At 42.7% G+C, this 27,405-nt stretch overlaps 1 protein-coding gene across 4 annotated transcripts in view; it reads right to left on the reverse strand.

Moving 5' to 3' along the window:
• Positions 1-27,405, reverse strand: part of DROSHA (drosha ribonuclease III) — a 130,706-nt gene that overhangs the window by 92,053 nt on the left and 11,248 nt on the right. For all 4 annotated transcript variants that reach the window (XM_053250286.1, XM_053250284.1, XM_053250285.1 and 1 more), the window contains 8 exons: positions 26,714-26,865; positions 16,910-16,990; positions 12,423-12,509; positions 12,231-12,317; positions 11,068-11,139; positions 6,508-6,589; positions 2,138-2,212; positions 1,172-1,341 (listed from right to left, as the gene is read on the reverse strand). In XM_053250286.1, the coding sequence (XP_053106261.1) occupies positions 1,172-1,341; positions 2,138-2,212; positions 6,508-6,589; positions 11,068-11,139; positions 12,231-12,317; positions 12,423-12,509; positions 16,910-16,990; positions 26,714-26,865 (806 nt within the window). The remainder of the gene's footprint in view (positions 1-1,171; positions 1,342-2,137; positions 2,213-6,507; positions 6,590-11,067; positions 11,140-12,230; positions 12,318-12,422; positions 12,510-16,909; positions 16,991-26,713; positions 26,866-27,405) is intronic.

Raw genomic sequence — 27,405 nt, forward strand, 5'->3', positions numbered from 1 at the left:
GTGTGCTGCCCACAACCACATTACTGTATGGTGAGGGGGAAGATTGCCCAAATCATCCCCATATGTGATTTAAATATGTATACCCCCCCCCCAAACAATTATGCAAAGCAGAATCAGCAACAGGAAGGAGAGCAGGATGAGCTCACCTCCCTCATCATGTGGTTAAAAGCTGGATGCATCATCTGAACCGGTCCTAAGACTATTGCAACCTTCAGGTTAGGGCTTTCCCTCAAACTCAGCAGCTTATTTTTCACTCCCCACAAACCCTTATTTTGTGCTGTATCTTCACTTAATATCTAGCCGGAAGAAGAGTTCTGGTGAACATGAAAGCTTGCTATCTACTCCGGTTTTCTGTCACTGTAGCCTATTTGGATTCTTTCCAATAGCGCAAAATGAGTGTCTGCATGTGTCTGTCTGGCTTTCAAATGGTACCACAGCAATGTGTGGGGAAATGGCTTCTGCTATGGTAACATACAAAGGGGCCTCGAGCAAGAAGCATAGATGAGGCAAAGTTCTATGGAACTCTGTAGCCCTCTTCAGTCTTTGCTTTTCACATACATTCAGTAAATCCTCGACATGCAAAGAAAGCAGAGATGTGGGTTTAAAAAAAAATTACATTGCAAAAGTTTCTGGAAACATTTCCCATGCAAGTTCCCCCCTCATTTGCATAAAATTCACATTAACGTTTTCCTCAAAAAAATTACTATAGACATTTCCCCAATGGCCTAAACAGATTGTGGTCTGATTTGGGATGTTATTGGACCTATTTATGCAAGGAGAAACTGCTTCCACCAATTTATGCAGGAAAAACTGCTTCCACCATATTAATTCCCTCTCACTGTATCTCAAAAGTTTTTCAACTCGCCCAGCAGAAATCTTAAAAATGGAATGTTTTCCACAGAAAAATAAAGGATGGGGAAATTTTTCCACCCCCACATGAAAGAAAGACTCAGCACATTTAGCACTTGCCTTTGCAGACAAGCACTGAATGTGCAGATGCCCAGGACGCAGGGCTAGCTGGTGTGGCTAGCCAATGTGCTCCTGCTTCCCCACAGACAGACACACAACAAATGCTTATCTGTATTTCAGTTCTGGCTGGGAGTTGATTAAGGATGCATCTCGTAACAAAAACTGAACACAATCTTTTCTCTTAAGGCAACATCTGCAGTACCATGCCAGGGCTGGTAACTATCATTCCTTTGCATTCTTCGGCATATTTCTGCCACTCAAGCTCCTCCCATTGCAGCATATTGGCAATCTCCTCCTCAGGGACCAATGGCTTGTTACATCGTAACAAATAAAGAAGGATCTGATGCATAGATAGCACTTCCTTCCCTCCATCTTAAAAACAAAAAGTGAAAACAATCTTAAATGCTGCACAATATTTCTAAAGGAAGGAAAGGAATACATGAAGGAGCAACATGGAACACAGTGTTGGGGTGGGGATTTTTACTCCCCTCCCGCCCGATCAACCTTTAGAGAAGCCCCTTCCTGCTCCCCCCTCCCCACTTCGTGATAAAGGGGAATCCTCACCGGATTCCCTTTCACCAGTAAAGTTTCGAGCTGGCTCGGCTTGAACCGGGCCCAGTTTGACCCCAAACTCTTTGAGCTTGGCTTGAGCCAAGCCAGCTCGCACACCCCTATCAGACAGACAGCAGCTCTTACACTATCATCTGTGCAGGGCCACTGGCTAGTTCAGACCTTACAAGGGATCATGTGGATACTGTGATTGTACATTCTGGGCCCTCCATGAGATCTCTGCAGAGTCATAAGCTCGCCAGAAGCCTTGCATGCTTCCACACGCTATCATGTGGGGATTGTAACTAGTTTGAACAACCTGAGATTGAAGCAACTGGTTCTTCATACATTACTATCAGTCTGGCATGAATTTTGTCACATTTATCTCCACAAGGTACAGAGGAGAATCCACTTAATGCAGATTTGAGGAGTTCAGAGCTTTTAAATGTGCAGCTAAGAGGGAGAGAGAAATGCACATGAAGAATTTTCCTGTGAATGTGGAATCTGTCTTCCACATTCACATGAAAACCATTTGCAACAACACAACAGTGTTTTGGCTATCTCGGTGATGACTAGGCCAAAGTCTAGCTTTTATACCAGCATACAAAACAAGACTTACCCGGGAGAAACCTTACAAAACGTGGCATGAAATGAAATCGTGGACAGGAAGCATCACAGCTTTCTGATAAAGGACCTTAAATAAGAAAATGAAAAGAAGTAAAAACACAGATAATGTATTTCAAAGGAGCATAGGCCTGCATCTTCAGATGTCAGCAAAACAAAAAGGTGTACAGTCATTCCTCACCAATAGCGGTTTTCCCAACTGTGTTTTTGAGTATCCATGACTGGGAAATTGTGACCAGTCTCACCATCCATGACCCGAGTATCTGCGGTGAGATTTTTTAGTGATTTGGGGTTTCCCCCCACAATTCAGGGTGGATGCGTGGGGAGTTTCCCCACAATTCAGGGTGGATGGGTGGATTCAGAGATTCAATCCACTCATTCCTCTTGCTGACCCTGCCAACTCCTCATGATTTAAAGTGATTTTGAGAGGGTTTTTTGGGGGGCAGGTTCAAAAGTGCTTTCAAGTGATTTGGGGGGTTTCATTTTCCAGAGGTTCAATTTTCTCACTCATCTTGCTTATTCTTGGTGATTTTAAGGGATTCTGGGTAATTTTTGGCAATGTTTTTGTATTTATTTGATTTTTCGGTCTTTTTTTGACCGCAGTTCCCCTAACCCCCTGAATCCCATTTATTTCAATTGCTCGCCAACTGCTAATTTGTCAATGGCGAGGTTTTTCTAGAACGGAATCTTCGTGGTTGGCGAGGGATGACGGTATAGAGAGCTAGTTTATTTCATCATAGTACTGCAGTAGCCTAGGAGTTTGCTACTTGGCAAAAGAATTTGCATTCTAAGAAAAACAGCTACAAAAATCAAGTTTCTAGGCCTTATGGCTATGAATAAGTTTGGAAAGTATGTGGGCCTGAAGAATTCAATGCAGGGCTGAGCAAAATGTCCTAAGGCCAGGTGAAGGCAACAGTGTCCTGCAGAGTTCTTGGCACCTTTCCATAACTAGGAAATGCAGAATAAATTAGACAAATATATGCTTATCAGCTTAATTTCCACAATTTATTATCACTGAGATTTATTGAGAATTCCGTTTTTCTTGAGGCATAATTGGGTTGCCATTTGGCAGAATTTTTTAAAAAAACAAAGAGTGTATACAGCTCAGAGCATATATTGATAAAACTGTAGGATAGGAAAGAAATAAGTTTAATTAAAATATTTATGCAAATGAGAAAGAAAAGAGGGGGGGAGTGGATGATGACACGTTGAATCTGCCTTTCAGGCTGTGTTGAACACAATTAAGCAAAATCCCATCATTGTTAATTCAGGCTTAGAGTTTGGGCACGTATTTGTTAACAAAACAAAGGGAAGCACACAAAACAGAATCTTCAACTCATTGGGCTTTGTACATTACAAAGGAAACACTTCCTTAAAGTCAATCTTCAGAGGCAAATCAAACTCCAAGAGAAGCCTATATACTTGAGCTCAACATCCTTCTTAAAAACCCTTTGTTTCTGTTCAAGGCTCAGTGAAAAAAGCCTGTATGATTCTGACATTTTTCCTGCTGTCACAAGTCAAGTAAAAATTTCCAACCAAAGTGACAGCCTGTCACCTGTGACTGGTTACATGACACTTGCACAATTTATTGCATTGTGCTCCAGTCACATGCTCCTTCCACCTGTGAGCTCCATGGTGCTAACACTTTTGCCTGGCACTAGGAAAACACCTCATTGTGTACACCTTATGTGCTCTATCACTTTACAATAATTAAAATCTCCACCTGGATTCCCAATCCCCAAACAAAACACCGAAGGACTACAAATGGATGTTGAGGGTTTCTTTTTAAATTCATAAGGCCAGGTTATCAAGTTAAAAACATTACCATTCACAGCAAGCAAACTTACGAAAGAAATGCCCTAGCACATACAGGCTGATCTCATTAATTGTGGTACCGTTATTCGCATTTCTGCGTATCCATGGTTGCCTAATTGCCAGCCCTCATTACCCATGGATACAAAAGGGTTAAAACCCATGTATCCGCAGTTTCGGGGTGGCCTCGGAGGTCATTTCCAGCCGCCATTTTGTGGCTCATTTGGTTTAAAAAAAAAATCCCCCCATGTTTTTGTGTGTGGACAAATTGGGAATTTGGGACCTGAGGGGCATTATTGGACAGCTGGAGACCCACAGAGCACCCCCCCACACACACACGAACACCTTTTTGCCCATTTTCCAGTCTCCAGGAATCTAACTCCCACCCCCGTTCCCATTGCCACAATGCCTCGTTATCCACTGTTCCATTATCCGCAGCTGTAGCAGAGAACAGAGCCCCCATAATAATGGGATTCACCTGTATTTCAGTATGTATATATAAGTGGGCTATATAAATTACACTAGTGCAGTGTCTGTAGTGGGTGAACCTTCTCCTCAGCCTTGCAACCAAGCCACTGCCGCCTGACACTGAGGGAAAAGAATCGCCCTCGCCCATTGCAGGAGAGATGACAACAGCCAAGGCAGTGGTAAAGGCTCTCCCTCCAATCCCACCTGCTTCTCATCCCCGCCAATGTGACAAATGGCTGAGGAAGGAATGGAAGTTACAGTTTATGAAGAAAGGGTGGCATCTGCAGCCCTCTGCACGGTCTGGCTGAGGAAAGCTAGCCATGAAGATCCAATTCACAGTCCACTCAGATATTACATTTGCTGCTCTGTGCTCGTGTTTGCACTGCTGAACATGCAAAGGGTGACAGGAAGACACCCACCTCCAAATACTTGGGGACTGGTGATGGGACATTGGTGTATGCCTACTATGTGCTTACAGACACACATCTCCCTTTCAGCTTCCATGTAAAGTGTTAATCAGCCTTTGGTTTAACGAACTATTTATTTTTATTTTGCCCCATGCCTCAAGTAGGTTAGGAGTACTATTTTCTTATAGAGAAAATATATTTTGTTATACAGTACTATTTTCTTACCTCATTCCACATCAAAAACAAGCCGTGTGAGATAGTTCACAATTTCCCACCTTTTACAGGAAATGTTGCTTAAGTATAGCATAATGTTCAAGAATCCAGGGTAGATCAATCCACATGCAATGTTTCTGATCCTCCAAACTAGACTTTGGAAGAACAGAAGCGGGGTTTGTGCTTGCGTGTTCCCTCTACCACTTTCCTGCCCTTGTGCACTCAGAGTTGATTTTTGTTTCAGCCAAACTGCAGCACGTTATCACATCTAAATTGAACAGAATTATGATTTCCCTGAATGAGGAATCAGTTTGAAGGCCTGGAAATGTCATGTATAGGTGAAACTCTGAAAATTAGAATATCGTGCAAAAGTCCATTAATTTCAGTAATGCAAATTAAAAGGTGAAACTGATATATGAGACAGACGCATTACATGCAAAGCGAGATAAGTCAAGCCTTAATTTGTTATAATTGTGATGATCATGGCGTACAGCTCATGAAAACCCCAAATCCACAATCTCAGAAAATTAGAATATTACATGGAACCAAGAAGACAAGGATTGAAGAATAGAACAATATCGGACCTCTGAAAAGTATACAGTGTACTGTGCTTGATTGGCCAGCAAACTCGCCTGACCTGACCCCATAGAGAATCTATGGGGCATTGCCGAGAGAAGGATGAGAGACATGAGACCAAACAATGCAGAATTGCTGAAGGCCGCTAATGAAGCATCCTGGTCTTCCATAATACCTCATCAGTGCCACAGGCTGATAGCATCCATGCCACGCCGCATTGAGGCAGTAATTGCTGCAAAAGGGGCCCAAACCAAGTACTGAATACATATGCATGCTTATACTTTTCAGAGGTCCGATATTGTTCTATTCTTCAATCCTTGGCTTCTTGGTTCCATGTAATATTCTAATTTTCTGAGATTGTGGATTTGGGGTTTTCATGAGCTGTACGCCATGATCATCACAATTATAACAAATTAAGGCTTGACTTATCTCGCTTTGCATGTAATGCGTCTGTCTCATATATCAGTTTCACCTTTTAATTTGCATTACTGAAATTAATGGACTTTTGCACGATATTCTAATTTTCAGTGTTTCACCTGTACAGTGTTCCCTCTAACAGGGATTTCCAGATGTTGTTGACTACAACTCCCAGAATCACCAAGCAAAAGCCATTGCAGCTGGGGGTTCTGGGAATTGTAGTCAACATCTGGGAATCCTTGTTAGAAGGAACACTGGTCATGTGTGAACCAAACCATTGTGTGAACCTAGGTGTTCCGTCTTTACAATACACAATTTTAAGCATTCTTTCTTGCAAATAGTTGCCAGAGAAATCAATAGGCCTTCCTTCCAATTTAATTTGTTTAAGATCAGTGATACTGTTTATTTATTTATTTAATGCTTAATTACTTACCACTGCTCTTGTAAATATATTATCAAACCAAATAGTTACCTGTAAGATTCCAGTCATAGAGTTCTAGAATATCTTTGAAGAGATATGAAGAGAATAATTCCAGCCCTCTCACACAAAAATTCTGGAAAGCAAAATAAGCCAATGTGATGTTTTTGAAAGACTACTGAAGCAGCAATAACATCTCAAGACCATGGCAACATTCAACTGCTTGTGTTTATTGTACAATACCACACAAAATTTGATATTTGTCACAGAATTTAACTTCTTAGAAAATAGTTTCTAATAGTTTTTTTGTCTATGAAGATACACTTGAAAAAATGAAAGTAAATCCTGGTGAGTAGGATTGGCTGTAGTTAAGGGAGTCGAGCTCAAGACCTTACATAGATCTGTGCCCCTCCCTATGATTAGCAGAAGCAGCATACGTTATGCCAGACTAGCAACATGTGCATGCACATTTACCTAATTTGTGTAAGTTATACAGATCAGAAATTTTAGCTCTTCTTGGAGCAGAAAAGTAGGGGTACCTTGGCAGAGAACTCACATTAAAAGAAAAATAAACAAAAAACCAGCCCTACTTTAAAATATACGGGGGGGGGGGAGATGCTAAACAGGGTCCAGCCTGGTTTGCATTTGAATGGGAGACTACATGTGGGAGCACTGTAAGATATTCCCCTAGGGGATGGGGCCGCTCTGGGAAGAGGACCTGCATCCTTGCATACAGAAGGTTCCAAGTTCCCTCCCTGGCATCTCCAGATAGGGCTGAGAGCGAAACCTGCCTGAAATCTTGGAGAAGTCACTGCCAGTCTGTGTAGACAATACTGATCTAGATGGACCAATGCTCTGACTCATTCCTATATTCCTATGTGCTAGAGCACGGCCTGTCAAATTGCAGGCACCAGGGAGTCTAGACTAGAATATTCAGAGGTAGAGTTATTTAATAAAATCTTTTTGTCCAAGGCAGCCCTGTTTCTCTTCTACATATTTACTTGTAAAGGCGATAATTCAGTCTCCCCCATTCTGTCGGTCAGAATGTCAAGTGTCCACTGTGACTCCCAAATATTTGGGCTGGCACCTAGATGCAAATAAAATTTGACAAGGCCTGTGATAGAGAGAGAGCGTGCGTGTGTGAGGAGGGGATCATATAATCATATAACCTACTCCCAATACCTAATCTCTTAATACCTTAAGAGATTTGGGGCATTATGTGGGCACCAGTCCCATGGATTTCATGTGTATAAAAAAGGAGCAGAGCCTGAAGTCGGGACACAAATAGATTTATTCACAAAATATAAAATGTGTGCATGCATGCACGCACATGGAGTCTCTCTCTCTCTCTCTCTCTCTCTCTCTCTCTCTCTCTCTCTCTCCAGGTACACATCCTTCTGTCCTTATCTACTGGAATAAAATTCTCTCTCTAGGGAGCACTGGAGACTGCATCTTGGAAGAAAGAAGACTGAGATTTCCCACCCGCTACCCCTATAGATATTCCAATTCGCACTCTGCGAACAAATCCTCTTGGGTACTAGCTTGAGGCTGGTCTCATTTTTTAATATGGTTGCTGCCCCTTCTTTTTCTTTCTCATAGCTCATGCAGTGACATTTTTGCTATATTTTACTGTGACCTGGAGTGCTTCTCATCTGAGAGCTAGCTCACATTGTTAGGATTCAATCACATATTAAGAACGTAAGAAGCTGCCTGATCAGCATCCATTCGCCCACACAGCTCAAATACAGTCTGTTTCAACTCTGGTGGGTAGGTATGTGCAAAAAGGTTTGGGGGTTCACGGTTTTGTTTCAGGGGTTCAACAGTTTGGGGATCAAACCAACCCCACCCCTCCGTTCGATCTAGACCCGGACCAACCACACCCCACCCGCACAAAGTTCAGGGGATTCACGGACAGAAAATTGTTTAAAACATTGTTTTTTGTTTTACCTTCTACTCCTCTTGGGGGAGTTCTTGGAAGCGGCGGGGGTGGGGGTGGTCTGCGGAGGTTCCCCCTCCCCCCTTCTAAATCACCCCCTCGCCCTGTTCAGGCGTTCTACAGCCGGTTTTCGGCCTTTACCCGGCGCCCAGCCCCCAACATGGCCACCGGGTGAAAGCCGAAAATTGGCTGAAGAGCCCCCAAACAGGGCGAGGGGGTGATTTAGAAGGCTGGCAGGGGGAGGGGGAACCTCCGTGGACCACCCCCCTCCCTGCCACCTCCAGGAACTCCCCTGAGGGGAGTAGAAAGTTAACATTTGGAGGGGGGCTTGAGGGGGTGCCGGACCAAACTGGCCCAGTTGATTTCGTGGCTGGCTTGGCCTCAAACCAAACCGGGCCAGCCGGTTTTGGGCACATCCCTACTGGTGGCCATCAGCTCCCCAGGGTCTCAACCAAAGGTCTCTTTCATAACCCCAAGACATAAAAACCGCTTAACTGAAGATGCTCGGGATTGGACCAGGGACGTTCTGCATGCAAAGCAGATGCTCTATCACTGCGTGATAGCCCTTCCCATCCATACTGCCACTAAAATAAGTTACCACTTTAAAAAAAAAAGCCTTCCGCATGCTGCTCAAGAACTTGCAGTCCATTTCTGCATTTTTGTCCAAGTGTTTGCCCGCTGGCATTTCAATGCCAGCATCAGCAGCCCCTACAGATACGATGCACTGGCGTAGCAATACTGCAGACACTTGGATTGGCACCTGGACTAGGAGGAGCTCAAACCTGAATCTTTATGTGTGGGTGGCCAGCACAGCCGTGGGCTTTTCAGCAGCAAGCACAGGCAGGTGAGTACCACGTGAACCAGCCCACAGTGGAATGCACTGCAACCAAGCAAAATCCTCTTTAAAAGGCACGGTTGATACACCCTCAGGGTTATTAAAAGTCTAAATCCAGACTGCAGGCAAAAATTACGAGCTGAGGACTACGCCATGACTTACAGTGTGCCAGAAGCCTTTCATCTGAATAAGCAGAAGAGATGATATATATAGAAAGGAGGACCTCTCTCATAATTCTTTTAGTCCAGCATGTTCTGGCTAAAAGCTGATAAATTACCATCGGTGCTGTAACAAGACACTTCCCCTGTCACAAATCAGTACATCACAAATTGGGGATTATTGTCCTTAAGAACAAGTGGGAGAAAGGTGATGGGGAGAGAAGCCGTTCACTGGCTTGGAAAGCCACTGTTCTAATTAAATTATCTATTTTTCATCCAAATGTGACAGAGCTATTGCTCAAAAACATGAATATAAAGCAAATACAACCCTGGAGGAACACATGCACACATGCGCGCATACATGCACACACTAAGCTATATCTACGTATCTGTTTATCTATATACACCCACAAACCCCTATCTATCTATACATAGGAAGCTGCCTTATACCAAGTCAAACCATTGGTTCATCTAGCTCAGTATTATCTACACAGACTGGCAGTGGCTTCAGGCAGGAATCTCTCTCAGCCCTATCTTGGTGATACCAGGGAGGGAACTTGGAACCTTCCGCATGCAAGCATGCAGATGCTCTTCCAAGAGTGGCCCCATCCCCTAAGGGGAATATCTCACAGTGCTCACATGTAGCTTCCCATTCAAATGCAAACCAGGCTGGACCCTGCTTACACACACACACACACACACACACACACACACACACACACACACACACACAGAGTCTCTTTTAATGGCTACAACCCCTACATCCATGGGGAAGAGAAGAGTTCAACTGCATAACACACAGTTTAAGGATAGGAGGAGTGGCCGTGCACCAAATCAGTGTATTGGTCCATCTCGCCAGTACAATCTACCAACCGGCAGCAGTTCTCCCGTGCCCGAGAGTGGAAGTAGGTGTTTGGCAGCAAACACTGGGAGGGGCTGAACAGAAAGGACAAAGGCTGGCTAGTAAAGGCAAGCCAATATTTGTGGACCTCTCGGGAAGGGATAAGCATGCTCTTTCCTGCTTGTCACATCCTCGCTGCCTAGAAGTACTGCATGACTGTGAGCCTACAACACAATGGCTGAGCTGCTATGTTGTCACAAAATATTCATGTGGAAGAACTTCACACAGGGCCAAAGGGCTGTGTGCTGTTGACCAGAAGGACTGCAAAGAAGCAAGGAAAACTGGATTTCCTATGCCCCCAATCCTGCGACCTTCATATCTCTTCCGGATGGGTTGGGTTTACTCCACAAACTACTTCTATTGAAGAGTATAACTATGCACACTAAATTAGAAACTTCTCCTACTTTCCCTTATATCAACAGCCAATGTGAATTTGATTTAATACGTTACAGCCCTTTGCTAATTAAGACCACAAGTCCAGGAAATAACACTAGTTCAAATGTTCAACTGTGCAGTTTGGGCAAAATGCAACTTTTTATCCAGTGTAACATTCATGCAATGGTACTAACACACAATTGAAGTTGACTATCTGTTCTACATTTGCTTAACTTGTCCTATATGTTCTACTGCTGTATTTTCATATTGATATTCCAAGATTGTACACCTTTAATCACAAGGGCTCATCCAGCCACACAGAATGTTCTTCCTCAGAATATTCATGAGCCAAAATCTAAAATATCTGGACGCATCACAAAGCAAACAGATGTCTTGAATAATAACTTACTTCAGGCATCATTTCCTCAATGAAATGAATTGTATAATCGATGTTAAATCTGATTACTTTACACAGAGGGATCTGGAGAAAAAGGGGAGGAGAGGAGAAACATGGAACAGAGGTTCAGTTTTAAGAGTAATGCAATCAGCACTCTTACAGCATTTTCTTTCTTCCAATTCAGCATAAAGGGGACGTAAATATAAAATCCTTGTGATGGCCAGCTGCTACGTAGTATGATGAACAAGGAATGCCTGACATGATCAAACACTGCCATCTACCGGAGGTTTGAAGCACCATCACATCAAGTGTGATGTGATGCTCTTGTGAAAAGGAGCATTTCGATGGGAACAAAAGGTTTGTTTAGGAAAACAACTTGTCCATTTTACCGTGCCAGACCCCACACAACTGACGAGTGTAGCTCTAGAATCAAACCCATTCTTCACAGGAAAGGCCAAGGGAATAGCATGTGCTGACAGTTATTTTGATTAATAGTTCTTAGTATTTATATAACATATACAACATGTACGATACTCAAAGTGATTCACGCTCATTATGCCTACAACTCTGTTGCCGGGTAACTGACATACGACCTTTGAATTTTTTTATTGGGGGGGGGGCCTCAAGAAAGGGTTAATTCCATGTATTCCATGTATCTGGAAATAACTTCCGAGGTCATTTCCAGCCACCATTTTCTCAAATGGAGACATTTTGTGGCTCATTTGTTTTAGTTTTTTTTAAATCCCCCCTGCAAATAATTGTGGGAAAATTGCAAGTTTAGATGTTTGCGGGGGCATTGCGGGACAACTGCAGATCTGTGAAGCACAGTAGGGCACTGTTTCAATTATTTCTGCCCTTTGACTTTTTCCTGCTATTTTTAAGCCTCCGGGAACCTACCCCCCCCCCCGCCAATCCCATTGACTTAATGCCTCAATGTCTGCAGTTCTGTTATCTGCAGTTGTAGCGGAGAAGGGAAGCCCCACGGATAGCGAGGTCTGCCTGAATGGTGTGAAAGTCAGAGACATGCAGGTCTGCGAGGGAGTGTGGAAACAGAGTTGAGGAGCCAGGAGTTACCCTGTCATGGACTCAAAATAACAAAATCCTTAAAAACTGAGCTGGGGTGGATTTGACTACTTTGCAGGAAACTACATCAATACAAAACAAAGCTCACTTACATTGGTGAGTGGAGCATGTGCAAACATGGAAAACCCTTCAAAGATGTATTCATGGTCATCATACTCTATTACAGTTGGTCGATCGGTCTAGAAGAAATAAAGATAAAAAGCTAAAGCACTATTCCACTATTAGAATTCAAAAGAAAACAAAAGAAAGGTCAATGGGCTGCCACTATTCTGTGCAGTACTTACTAAGAAGTTTGTAGGAGGCGACACTGTAATGCGGTAGTGATACAATCTTCCGGCATTGTTGGTCATGGGCCGGCAGGGTTTAATGGGCTTTAGGAAAAGAAATCAATAGCTGATTAGGGAAGATCAGAACCAATAAAAGGAGGGAGAGAGAACTTTCACCTTTTCTAAAGAGGGTCCTATGAGAAGGATACCATTAAATAGATAGAAGCAATCAAGTTAAGGCCTGGTTCTCATATGCTGCAGAAGATGAAAGTGGCAGAATGGACTGCACCACTTCAGACTGTAGATGAGGAATGTCATTTTTTAAAAAAATGTTTCCCTTCATAAAGAACCCATGTTAGTAGAATACTAGCATATTAGGGAGAAATATTCTACCTCAGTCTGTTCCCTGCTGTATTAAGTTGCTTTCTGCAGGGAGCATTAAAAGTCTCACACACACACACACACACACACACTTACTTACTCACCCCTTACTCACCCTGTCAGTCTAAAATAATGCAGTACCATTTCACTACCACAGAACTGAACCACCTCATTTTGCTGTATGTATAGCCCAAACCTGAGTTCTTGAAGGAGAAGGGATGTGTCAAACCTACTTTTCCCCTTCCCCACTAGAAGTTCAGATACATTTTGAAAAATTATTGGACACAAACAACTGTCTCTGAAGTAAGAGGGACACAGGAAGCAGGATGAGTCAATAGAAAGATGAGAGAAAGCCAGTTGGGAGCAGGAAAGGGAAGCTGAGGGTGGCACTCTCCCAACCAGTCAGCTACTACCCATCTTTATGGGCATGTTTTCATCATTTGATGGGCCTCTCATTACTCCACCATATTGGGTCATTTGGGATCTTTCCCTGTGCCCACCAACCTGCCCATGTGATTAAAACAGGAATGCACTGCAAGCAAGTAATATCTTTCCACAATGTCTCAACATCCTCCCAGCACATTCTTTTATCATGGAGTGGGGGTAGGTGGGTGAGGGGCTGCAGTTAGTTCAAACCCCTGCTCTATGTATGGTCCAAATGCTAGTATAAACAAGAATGTGTTCATGTATAGAGGGGTGGTTTGGGCATGCAATTAAGAAATGAACTGGGAAAATACCAGGATGTGTCAGGAAGATGTAAGGATGTATGCATTCATGGTGTATTCCCATTTAAATTATATGGGCTGGATCAGGAGGGGAAATATCATCATAACCAGCCCACTGTTCTACAATATGAAAGTCACCATATCACATCTTTCCTCATTTTCATAAATAAATAAAACCTCATAAATAAATTCTCTCTGTAAAAGCAGAAAAGTACAGATTCTAAAATGTACTGATTGTTGTCAGAACAGAACCACGGAATGTGAGTGCTGGGTGTAATTCCTCTGTATTAATTAATCCAGAGTAAAGGGTTTTAACTTGTGTATGTGATGTAAGTCACGCTACCATCTAAGTGACAATAGCGATATTCAGACATTGAGCTGGTTCAAATGAATGGCCCCATGCAGTCCTACACACAATAATGTTAGATTTGCTTGTGTGAATGCACTTACCCTGAAATCATTAAAACATATGTTGACACAATCATGGCATGCCCCCTATCTGCGTGTAAAGGGTGACCATTTGATTTTTGTAGGTTGCAACATGTGTAGAGGAGCAATCCAGATGCCAAGAATGCATGTGCAAGAGGGATTTGATCACCCCTCACATGGAATTAAAGCAGGGTTCATAAAAATGGATGTTTTTAAATCATCATCAGATTTTTATTTAAATCAGATTTTATTTATTTATTATTTATTTTCATTTAAATTGATTTTTTAAAAAACACAATTCATAAAGAACCTAGTCAAAGATATCATCATGAATATTAATCCTAATTATAGTCTATGAACATGTTAACAGTAGTATATGGGGACGAGAGATAAAAGACCTGATCAGTCCTATTCTGCAGGCGGTGTACATGCAGCACACACAGACACACACACAGTGAATCCCTTGCTCTCCCCGCACCCCCGTGTGCAAAGACAAAGAAGGTCAATGAATGAATAGAGGATCTGGGGGATGGAGTAGATCTGAACAAGGAAGAGGAGTCTGGATATAAATGCACAGGATGGGGAGGGGAGGGGAATAGAAAGTGAAACCAAAAGTGAACAGAACTTATTTATGCAGTCCTGAGGAAACCTTTTTCCATGTATCGTCCATTGTAGAAGGAAAACACTTATCATGGCAGCAGGCCATAAAAGAGACCCAATCTGAGAATATTTTAATGAAGTTCCTGTGCCTGGGGTAAGACAGGCATGTGTGCAAAATGCAGACAGTGCAACAAAAAAAAAAATGAAAGGCCTGGTTGCCTGAATGAAAAACAGCATCATGAGAAGTGTGTACCTATTACAGTGTGTACCTACCTTCTGAAAATGAAACCTACATCTATCTCTAAATATGTATTAAGGTTTTATTAGACAAGAATGTACTTTTATATAAAATGATGTTTAAACAAAATCTTCCTGATTAGTAATTTAAATTGTGATTTAAATCATTAAAATTGAGTTCCTCTGTGAAGCTATTTAAATGAGTTAAATTGATTTGATATAAATCAAATCAACCCTGAATTAAACAATGTGCTGAGAACATGTTGGCCCATCCTTTAATGATGTCGGGGCAGGCACATTCTCAGCACATCCCCACCCTAATAGCACATAGTATCTGAACTAGCCCATTAGATTATATGAGTGTACAGATGTCTGTACACTTGTACATGTGTTTGTGTGAATGACTGTACCTATATTCATTTTTAACGTGACTCTGGGTACAGGCCCCTCAAATTCATGGTACAGACAGGAAATGCACTGTTTACCTGTGTTCAACATAACATGTGAATGACTGCACCGGTGTACAGATCTGCACCGGTGTACAGATCTGTAACTGTGCATGCTGTACACTCATTGTACAAATGTCTGAACAGGGCTAATGTGTCAACAGCTTCCTTTCCCACAGGAGTTATGTCTTAAAGAATTAGCATTTCCCCCATGTTTTTCAAAGAACAACTTTTATTTTATCTTGACATGTCAAAAACGTATCTCACTCCCAGTATCTTTAGCTCACCGCATGGCATATGTTGAGGCAATTACCCATTCTGCCTTTATGGATGAGAAAAAATCCTACCCATTTTCTTCTGTTACATCTCCTCTATTAAGACCTGACAGAATCCGAATTTCTGCATCTACTTAGTATATCAACAGCAAAATAAAGAGGCAAGGAGGGAGGGGGAGAGAGGGAGAGAACGAGAACAAACAAACAAACAAACAAACTTCAACTGAACATGCCCACAGCAGCTTACACCAACACATATTTTCAAATTCTTCATTGGTCAGAGAAAAAGAAGCCTCCTCATAAGAAGCAGAGATGCTGGCAAAGTTTTCCCAGCTCAGGCTTGGAAATGAACCTGGGGGATTTAAAAGAAACAGACCTCCAAAGGAGAGGCAAACCTCCAAAGCCTCCAAGGCTTATTTCACAATTTGAAAAAGTCTTTGCTTTCCCCACCAGTCTCCTCTAAATGTGCCTGTTACTTATCCCACCAGTGGCAGGTGGCAGTCATTGAGTGGGGAGCGAGGGTCTGTCTGTCCTTCCTTCCTCTGCTGCCCTGGCACACTGTGCTGAGGCGGCTTTTTTCCTTATTGCTCCCTCCAGTATTCTGACCTGATGCTTTGGGTCTTCAGTGCATCAGGAAAAGAGGAGCTTTGTCTGCTGGGAGTGGTTGCTGAAATGAACAGCCACCATACCTCTCTTTCTGACATGCTGAGGACCCAGTATGTCAGATCAGAATGCCAGAAAGAACAAGGAGGAAAAGCATCTCCTTAACACTGTGCACCAAGGGAAAGGGCGGGAGGAGAACTCCCGCCCCGACCCCCCACACTACCAGGGTGACTAAAGGGCACATTGGGAGGGCTGGCAGGAAGGGGGCAGATTTTTCTGAGTCTCACATTTACTCAGAAGATTAACCATTGTCTTCGGCTTGAAATCAGTTAATAAGAGGCAAGTAAGATAGCATTCAATGATCCTTAAGCAGGAGATCAGGTGTTCCTTATCTTAAGGTGGAGACCTCTTGTTCCAGAACTTTTCAGTCTTATAGAACACAGCGGATCTCCCCTAAGTCTACATTTCATACTCATAACAGGTAACTCTAATGGAACAATTGGCAATTTAAAAAAAAAAATCTAAAAACCTATCTTTTTAACCAAGCTTTCTCAGCCTTTTAAAATGTGTTGGGTTTAATTTTGTGATTGATTTTAAATTGTTGAATTGTTTTAACTTTTTATATGTGTTTTATTTGTTTTATGTTTACCCCCCAGAGACAAAGGTTTGGGTGGTATATACATGTGATGAATGAATGAATGAATAAATAAATAACGGATGCCTCTAATTTAAATGCCATCTGACCATCCTACTCATAAGTGAATCTGATAAGTGGATTCTTTGCAGCTGTGATGTTGAAACCCAGTTACCTCTTCCCCAGGATAAATTCCATGTCGTATTCCTGTTCGTCTGGCTTTAGCACTGCATTTGCAAAGAGGCCCATCGTTCATCTGTCAAAAATAAAAAAAAGGATACCAACTGGTTAAAGAAAGAGGTTATTGCTGTTTAGTAATTAAAAGTTAATGTTCCCCAAGATGCAAAAACTGGAGCTAACTTCAGCACAAAACACTTGGAGAGATATAGGCGGAGGACTTTTCTTAATGATGCCTCTGTCAAAACCTCCTTGCATGTGGAAAACTATTGCTCCTGAGAGAATTATTCATCATGTCTAGCCTTCAACCCATATACTAACCCCCACCCCACCCACCCACCCAAGGAGTTTTTGAATGGGGTAGCATTCAAAATTATGATTTCTAGTTGTGCTTTGAGTCTGAAGTAATATAGTCTACATCACATGCTTTTTCTGGAATCTTCAAATCCGCTTTAGCCCTCCCTGCAGCACATCTTTCCCTTCTTCCCCACCATACTTTCTTCAGCATTGATTTACAGAAAACAAGTCAGTTCAGACGTCACATGGAGCCAACATTAAACCTTGGCTTTTGCACCATCAATCACCTCAGGACCATGTGTTCCTCCTCCTCCCCTGCCCGCACACCAGTTGGAAGAATCCTATGTCCAGCTGTAGGTAGACACAAACCAGAATAATTTAGGAACTGGCTCAACTTCAAAGTTAGGTTCAGATCATGGTTTATTTCAAGCACTTTGGTTATAATAAGCCAGTTAGGAAGCTGCCTTATACTGAGTCGGACCATTGGTCAATCTAGTTCAATATTATCTACACTCACTGGCAGTGGCTCTCCACAGTTTCAGGCATTAGCCTTTCCAGTCCTGTCTGGAGATTCCAGGGATTGAAACTGCAACCTTCTTTCTACATACAAAGCAGATGCTCTGTTTAGAGGTGTGCATGGAACCGATTCCGGCAGTTCAGCTTGAATTCAAGCTAAATTCAAACCGGACCGCCAGACTGTGAGCTGGTTCTAGTTGAACTGGGCGCTGGTGCAGTCTGAGCCAAACCAGTTCAGAATCAGTTTGATTTGGCTCGAGGGGGAGGCTCGAAGGGCAGAGGAAATCCTGCCTTTAAAATACTCCTAATGGAGAGGACACCTCACCACTGGCAGCTGTGGTAGGCAGCAGCAACGTGGGTCCTCCAAACTCCAGACCAGGTCCAGTGCTACAGCATGGTCCGGTTCCGGACTCCATGTATGTGTGGAGGCCATTTGTGTGACCTCCATGCATGTGTGGAGGCCCTTTGCGTGATTACACAAGGTGCCCTCTCACTGTCCCCCATTAAGAATATTTTAAAGACAAGGATCCCCCTCCCTTTGCTTGTAGAGAGGAATGCTTACTGGATTCCCCTTTACAAGCATGCCCCTCGAACCGCCAAACCAATTCAGAACCAGTTCCATTAGAATTGGGGCTGGTTCCTGGATCAGCATCCCTCTTGGGGGGGGTCAGTCCTGTCCGGGTCCGAACCGGTCAAGCTATCCCAATTCTATTCTGGGTTCAAATAGAACCGGTTCTGCACATCCCTAGCTCTATCACTGAGCTATGGCCCTATCAGTTTGGGCATTACGACCAATCCTGGCCTAACTAAGATCAGAAGTCGAATTTTTCTGAGTGGTGTGTGGGCAGTGGAGGAGGGAGGGCACACTACAGAGATTGATAGGTGGTACACAAAGCTAAGGCTTAATCTTAGCTCTGCATGGTATCTGAAGTGGCCCAACATTAAACTGTAATTATACGCAATGATTGGTACTGGCCAAAAGTATTATTGATTTTACAAGGAAATCTGCTTTTGTTCTTGCTTTGGATTAGACTCAGTCAGGAGTTTATCTTTCACTCATATGCATAAAACACCTTCCTGGGATGATTCAAACAACCATTTTGTGTGTGTGTGTCAATGCAAACTGACCTTTTCCAGTTCATTTATCTTTCTAATACATCATATCCTAAGGTTTGAAAACTAAACAAAAATAGGCTCAAAATGAACAGGAAAATGGTGGATGGCAAGAGATGACATAACTCTTCTTCTCTGGACATTTTTCTACTCACCCTCCCCAAGCAATTTTTTTTTCCACTCATGGGAGGTGGGGGGAAAGATACAGGGAAGTCTCGGAGACTCCGTATCGTTCCTTCTGCGAAGGAAAAAGCGAAGTGCAGAAACCAGTTCTGAGCAACGGGTAAGGCAGTCCCTCTTCACACATCTTTCCTCTGTGCAATTTGTAGCCTGCTAAGGCTGCTTAGGATTAAAGAGTGTGCGTGCGCACACACAAACACAGAAGTTAACATGCAGTTTTAATTATTGCATAGAGAAAACACTATTTCTGCTGCTTACTCTGCCCAGCATTTCCTTGTTACTATCCATGGGTAGCATCCAGCAGGGCAGTACAGGAAGGACTTATTTTGTTGCAGTTCTCCACACAGTTAGAACACAGGAAGCTGCCTTATACTGAGTCAGACCATAGGTTCATCTAGGTCAGTATTGTCTCCACAGACTGGCAGCGGTGCAAGGAGATCCCACTTCAACTTATATGGTCCTGTGCAAGATACTGCACAAGAAGTTCCCATGCACTACAGATATATGGAGTTGTGGAAGAGGCAGTGGTTTGTGCTAGAACTAGTTTCTTCACTTGACAGTGCACTACAGCCTTACATCAATGCAGCAGCTATTCTGCTAGCGTAAGACTAGTCCCGATGCCACCCCATGTGTCCAGAATTTTATCTAGAATTTTCGCTACAAGCTGGCAATTTCAGGCAGTGACAATCCAGTCCATCCATCAAGCAGTAACAAGAAAAATACTGAGGAATGGTTACAGATAGGAGGGAAGAATGGTTCATATGAGAACAGAGTTGTTCGCCATTGGCTTTACAAGATGTTTTTTTCATCTAACACATTTTGGACTCTCTAACTCAGACACTTATGTTAAGGTCAATTGAGCACCATTTAAACTACAGTGAAGTATAGTGTTCAAAATAAAATTGTGCTGTATTGAAAACAACGTCTTGAACTATTATGGACTGAACTGGAACAATTTAGTATGCACTTTCAGAGAGGAAAAAAGAAACATGCAGATAAAGTTCACCGGAATTACTGCTTTGGAGCACAAGGGTAAGGGAGGCTAGAATTTCCACTCAGCCCAGCTTTATGACCTTTGCAACATCATGAACACGGAAAGCCAAAGATCTATTATTTGCAAAACCAGGCTTAGATGCCGAAGAAATCTACATTTTTCAGCACTGTCTTTGTCTTAAACAAAAGCAACATGGACATACTGATATGCTAGAATGTTTTGATTTGTTGTTCCAGCAAAACAAAAAACAATGGGATAAAGGAATTTACTTTATGGGATGCTGATTGCTGACATGTTTTGCACTCTGCAGATCCAGCACAGCAACAAACAGCTTATTGCAGGATGATGAGATTTCCAATCAAAATGCTCGGAGGAGGAGGAGGAGGAGGAAGAAACCAGATTTGCTGGTGTGATCTGAGCCTGTACAACTGTGAGCAACTGGATTTTGTTTTGAGAGTAACAAACATAATTTATGCTATCTCAAAAGTATTTGCTGCAAATCTGAACTGAAGTTGTTCTCAGCCTACTGGTTTTATATAGCCAAATTTGTATGTATTTACCTTTACCTTAAGGGTACCATTGGTTTATTTATTTATCATATTTACATACCACCTGACATATGTATCTCTAGGTGGTATAGAACGGCAGAGGCGTATCTAGGGAAAATAGCACCTGGGCAAGAAATGAAATTGCGCCCCTGTTCAAACATCTGACACCCATCTTTCAGATAACTTTACCATAATACCAGCTCAAAAATATAACTCCAGACACTTTCAGAAGAAACAGGTTGTAAGAAATACACACATACAACCACACATGTGGCACATATGTGCCAGTAGCCTACCCGCAGCACATCCATGTGCTGAGCATGCCTCCATAGAGCTAAGCAGTGAAAGCTCTCTTTAGCAAATGCTCTGCCACATCAGCACACCTCACTACAGGTTGCTGCCTCCAAGATATTCAGGGAGGGGTTTTTTTCTGTCCAAACAGCTTTTGCCTTAAAGGGAGATGGTTGCAATGAGAAATCCTAGGGGCCCCAAACAATCTGAAATTATCCAGCAGCTTACAATAGGCTTGGATCCAGCAGCCTGATCAGGAAGAAGGTGGAAGCAGCAGCTAGCCACAGAACAGCAAAACTGTGTGATATTCAAATCAGAAAAATGGTTTGTGTGTGTGTGAGAAGGAAAGAATTTATAACAATAATCTACCCTGCACTACTGTCACCAATTTTCTTTCTCTGCCACACTGCAAAGGTTTGATAAAAGGTTGCCTCTGTGCCATCCCCTCAAGATCTGCTTGGCATGCAGAGGGGAAAAATATTACCAGCTAGAACAAGCTGGCTTCCCTGCAAAGTAGCTACAGGCTGAGAAAGGGGGAAGGCGACCAAGGGCCAATGAAATAAATTAAGAAGAGACAAACTGTTCAATACGGAGGCAGACAACAGGCAGACTGGACAGTAAACTTTATGTCGAGTTTATCAAATGCACTAGTCATTCAGAATCACAGCATGACTATTCAATGTGTCTTTTAAAAACAATTGTTCTCAAAGTAAAAAGGGAGTTGCATTGATTTTTTTAAGATGACATTCTAAAATATAACATTTTTAGAAGACAAGGAAACTTGAGCAAATCGACTTGGGATGCACAGGCAATAAAAACCCAAGTACAACTCAGCTAAATTGAAGGGAATAATTTGCAGCACGTTAACCACTTATTTCCAAAGACAAGCCATTTATCAGTATGGTAAGACTGCACAACACAGGAATGGCAATACATTGTAAATGCAACATTTCTGGGTGTGAATTCTTGCAGCAGTTTGTTTGTTTTTTAAACCACCAGACAAATTAAAGGCAGGCACTTTCCAAGTTTGAAATCCCACAAACCTTATAATCAGATTGCTTGACAAATATGCAGATAAAGATAGAGCTCTGTATAGAGAATTAAACAGCATGCGAGTGAATATTTCCATTGTATTCCTTGCCTCTCCCCCTCAACCCCCACCCTTCAGTTTTGCCAGCTTACAAGGCATTAAACCAACACTGTATTTTTAAGGAATGTTTTGTCCACTTACTTTTGTGCCATTTATATCTGTTTTTTAAATGCTCAGGTCCATTGCATTCTTCTGACTCCCTAGATCAGGGAAAAAACTAGACTAGGGCCTCGCAGAGGCCATTTGAGCATGTGCTCAAATGCTCAAATTTAAAAACATGGTGCTCAAACATGGTGCTCAAATTTAAAAACATGGCCAACCCACATGCTCAAATGGTCCCTGTGAGGTCCTAGGCCTTGCCAGGCCTCACAGAGGCCTTTTGAGCATGTGCGGCGACCTCAAAAATGGCCACTGCACTGATCTGTGTAGGCCTGAACAGGCCTGAAAATCAGACCAGGGCGGGCTGAGGTGGTGATCTAAGAGGCCGGCAGGGGGAGGGGGAACCTTTGCAGACCTCCCCCCCCCCGCGGCCTTTAGGAAGCCCCCCGAAGGGGCTACAGTTTAAATTTTTAATTTTTAAAAATAAATAAATAAATGAATTCATGAATTGGGGAGGGGGTAGGGAGCAGATTGGCACTGCCCCCCTCAAGTGGTGCCTAGGGCACGAGCCCTAGCTGCCCCATCCTAGATTCGCCTATGTACAACAAGGTCTAATCAAATGTCCCTGGAAAGCCCATGAACAAGCCATGGACACAACAGTTCTCTCCTGCCGTTTGCCCCTAGCAAGTGGTTTCCAGGAAACATACTGCCTCTGAACTTGGAAGTCTTTTTTTTTTTTTTTAAGCTCTCATGGACAACAACCATTGATAGACCTTTTCTCCATAAACTGGGCTTTTTCAAAAGGATTAGCCAGCTAGGTCAGAAACCATCATCGTGTACTGTGTCAGTGAGCATTTGCAGAGTTATGCCAGTGGACGTTTGTAAGAAATCCATCCCTTGGGGGGAAATTGCCTCCAACAGGAGATGTGCTTATACCAGCATTCATGAGGACAAGCTAACAAGCACTAGTGCAGTCCGTGTGTGATATGGCGAAACAAAGGCTTGCTTCTCCAATAGGAGGTGAGTGGATAAACAATTATGACAAACACATTACGCCTGCAAGGTGTGGTATCCCATGTGCTCCTGAATTGATCTTGTAGCTGGTCAAATGCTCATATGTTCAGAAAAAAAGCTGTCCAACTTGAAAATGTGTGGTTAACATGTACTGAGATGTGTGCATGCACTAGAGATGAACTCCTTTGTAATAATGTCTTCCACCAAGAAGACTACAATGAAGATACTGATGATGAATATAACAATTAAATCCTAACATGGGCTCAAATGTTAGGAAGCTGATTATTTGGATCCATTCCAGTTCAGATTCAGGCCTGGTCATGGCACCGAAATGGCCTTGGTCGCCCTGGTTGATGACCTTTACCAGGAGAGGGACAGGGGCTGTGCTACCCTGCCGGTTCTCCTTGATCTCTCGGCGGCTTTTGATACCGTTGACCATGGTATCTTTTTGGAAAGGCTTCAGGAGTTGGGGGTTAGAGGTACATTGTGGTGGTTTCGCTCCTATCTCCAGGGTCAATATCAAAAAACTGTCATGGGGGAATTTTGTTCGGCTCCCTGGGAGTTGACCTGTGTGGTTCCTCAGGGGTCGATCTTATTCCCTATGCTTTTTAATATCTATATGAAGTCCCTGGGAGAGGTCATCAGGAGGTTTGGAGTGAGGTGCCACCAGTATTATTATTATTTCAATTTCTATACCGCCCTTCCAAAAATAGCTCAGGGCGGTTTACACAGAGAAATAATAAATAAATAAGATGGCTCCCTGTCCCCAAAGAGCTCACATTCTAAAACGAAACATAAGATATGAAATGGGTACAGAAAATCAGCTTCCTCCAAGACTGCTTGGAGCTGGTCAGCCACCACCTTCTAAATCATCTTACACAATCATGGGAGGCTGGAGGCTGGCCTATAATTATCCATCACCAAGCGATCAAGAGCAGGCTTCTTAAGAAGAGGTCTAACCATTGCCTCCTTCAAACATCTTGCCTGCCTTCAGTGAGGGAATTCAGTGGGTCTTCTTCCCACAGAAGTGTATATAGGATTGCAGCCTTACTATACACAATGGCTGGATTCCTCTACTCAAAGCAGACCCATTGAAATAATGGGATTTCAGTTTGTCATGAGTAAATAAAGTCCTATTATTTTAATGGATCTACTCTGAGTAGGACTAACTCAGGATCCTGGCCAGTTGGTTCAAAATTAGTCTTAAAAACCACACACACACCCCTTTTTGTATGTAAACAAAGGGAGAGAAGCATCAGAAATCATAAGATCACATTTTGTACCTTTCCAATGACACCTCAAACAACAAAATTGTCCAGTTACTGAGATAATGAGGTTTAATAGTTGTGTTATGACAGACATCTTGATGATGTCATCACAGCCATCACATGCAACAGTAACACCATGGTAATTCTTCATCTACATAAATTTTCAATTTTTCAAATTGAAAGATTTTCAATTTTGAAATAAATTTCAAAAATGTATACTAGCTGTATAAATTTTTTATGTACTTTGTCATGAAATTTACTGAGTGAAGTCATCCCTCCTTTTATCTGTTCTGAACTTAGTGACAATTAATTTTATTGGATGACCCCAATTTTTTAGTGCCATGAGACGACAAGGCAAAACATCACTCTCTATCCACAGACTCTTTGAAGAAGTGATACTTTTGTAAACCCAGTCCCCCATCAGAAACATTTCTTTAAAACACACACACAGACACAGCGCCTACGAACTCTAACTGCTTCAGTCTTTTCTCATAAAGAAGATACTTCAACTTAAAAGGTAAAGTGTGCTGTTGAGTCGGTGTCGACTCCTGGTGACTACAGAGCCCTGTGGTTGTCTTTGGCAGAATACAGGACGGGTTTATCATTGCCATCTCCCACGCAGTATGAGATTATGCTTTTCAGCATCTTCCTATATTCCTGCTGCCCGATACAGGTGTTTCCCATAGTCTTTCCCATAGTCTGGGAAACTAACCAGTGGGGATTCCAACTTAGGGCCTGACACATCACTGGAGACATGGTGTCTAGAAATTTAACTGTGGCTAGGACAGGATATAACTAGGATATTCAGAGGCAGAGTTACTTATTTAACCAAACCTTTAATTGTCTGAGGCAGCCCTGTTTCTGTTCTAAGTATGTTACACATAAAGGGGATATCTCTGTTGCAATGTCAGTCATTAAGTCTGGTAATTTTGTCAAGTGTCTATTGTCTGGCTCCTCAATTTTGGGACTGGCTCCTAGATCCATAGATAGTTTGTCAATGCCCACTCGAACCCCTCATCTATTATCTACCTTTCAAGAAGTATTAGATAAAGATTTCCTTCTAACTCCCAAGATATATTATTTTCTTTTGCAGCATATTACGACAGGCTACCCATTTGAAAGGCTAAGCATGAAACCCTAGATATTTCTTTCTACAAGGCCTAGCAACCAGCAAACACATTACTTTGGTCTGCTCAAACTCTTTTTGTGCTCGTATCAAAATACCTAAGCAGCCAACCACTGCTTCAAAGACATAACAAAAATCTATCTTATACTTTGTTGTAATCACCTATGTCCATGGCAGTGTGCAATTTTTGCCCTTGAACAAAATAAAGTTCATTAGAAAACAGTGGTGGTTGCTGGGTTCTGGGATGGGGTGTAGGGGAGAAGCAGATTCCTTAGCAATAGCCTTTCGAAGCAAGACTGCAAGCAATGCCAAACATCATTCCACAAGCAGACAATTGTGTCCCTTACAGTGTTGGCTAGCTCCTAGCCACCCTTTCCCCCCTCTTAGTGTCTTTCTTATAAGCCGTGGCTGGGTAAAGGATATAAAAAATGACAGTGCATGCAAAACCAGAACAAATACTCAACTTTGCCATCTATCCTCAAAGCAAGGGGGCTGAGACTGGAGATGGAGGCTCCAGAAATGCTTGAGCTCTCTCTTGCCTGGATGGGGCTACATCTCCAACCTCTTACTTCATAGTGACACCAAATCAGGTATCCCCACCCTTAAATTGTTCAGGGGTAGCCTTGTCTCTCTGTGTTAGCCTCTTCCCATAGTGTTTGATCTCATTTGAAGGAGGATTGTGACTCAGCTCCCACAGCAACCAAAATGAAGGCAATCTGAGGGAGATTCTCCTAAATCCCAGTCAGAATATTGCCAAATGGGGCTCAATTAAACTAATACATTACATGTATTGGGCTGTCCAATTGACTAATTACTAAAATTAATAAAGTATAAATACATACATACATACAAATTGAGGTGAGGCACAATTTACCACCTTAGAGAGAACTAGGCCTTTGTCTCATGGAAACCAATGCAGTAAATTAGTCATGACTAATTTCAGTCCCATTGCAATTCCAGTGGGAATTTTTCACTGGAAAAAGATGGATTGCAGCCATAGCATTTTAGCACAAGGAGACTCAAGAGAATAAACCCAGCCTGTACAACTTGAGCCCCACCTAGCTGAACACACACCTCCCAGGCATTAGCAGCCCACTATGGCTACAGCAAACTCCCTTTTTCTGCCAGCCTGGGAATGCAAAGACAGAGTATTGACAAGCACTTGACAGGAAACAACACATGGCTGGCGAGTCCTGTTCAGACAGGTCTGTACAGCTTGTGACTCATCAAAGATAAGTGTATTAGCTTGCTTGCTACATGCAATACCTGCCCAGGGTCATTGTACCAAAGCTCCTCATGAAGCCGATCGGGGTGAGCCTTCTTGCGCTTTATTTCAGCAATGACATCAAAAACCTCCGAATCCGAACTGCTAGAGCAGCTATCATCATCTGACTCGCAGTCAGAATCACTGGAGCTACCTGTGTGCCCAAAATGCCAACAAAATGTTACTTTAGCAAAGCTCCTCATTCATGCCTCCCCCATAAAGCTGCAGATTGCCAAGATGTTGCTCCCATAAGTGGAGTTTTTAAATGCAGTTGTTGCCACCAATGGAGACAGCAGCGTTTCTAAGTTAAAAGTCCATTGTGCTGCCATCTGATAAGGTCACCAGCACTGATCCAATCTCTTCCAATACAGGGTGTATCAGACACCTTTGTATTGGATCATGCCTACTGAGGAATTTTTTTCATTGGACCCTATCCAATGAAAAAAACTATCTGACAGGGCCTGCATCAAATTGGGTCCAGTTCTTGCCAAGTCATAAGAACTTAAGAGCAGTCCTGCTGGGTCAGGCCAAAGGCCCATCTAGTCCAACATCCTGTTTCACACAGTGGCCCACCAGATGCCTCTGAGAAGCTTACAGGCAAGAGCTGAGGGCATGCCCTGTCTCTCCTGCTATTACTCCCTTGAAACGGTAATTAGGCAACTGGGATATTTCCCCAGGCTGCCCTTTCTTCAAA

This window comes from Hemicordylus capensis, chromosome 4, assembly GCF_027244095.1.
Source record: "Hemicordylus capensis ecotype Gifberg chromosome 4, rHemCap1.1.pri, whole genome shotgun sequence".
NCBI classification, from domain to species: Eukaryota; Metazoa; Chordata; class Lepidosauria; order Squamata; family Cordylidae; genus Hemicordylus; species Hemicordylus capensis.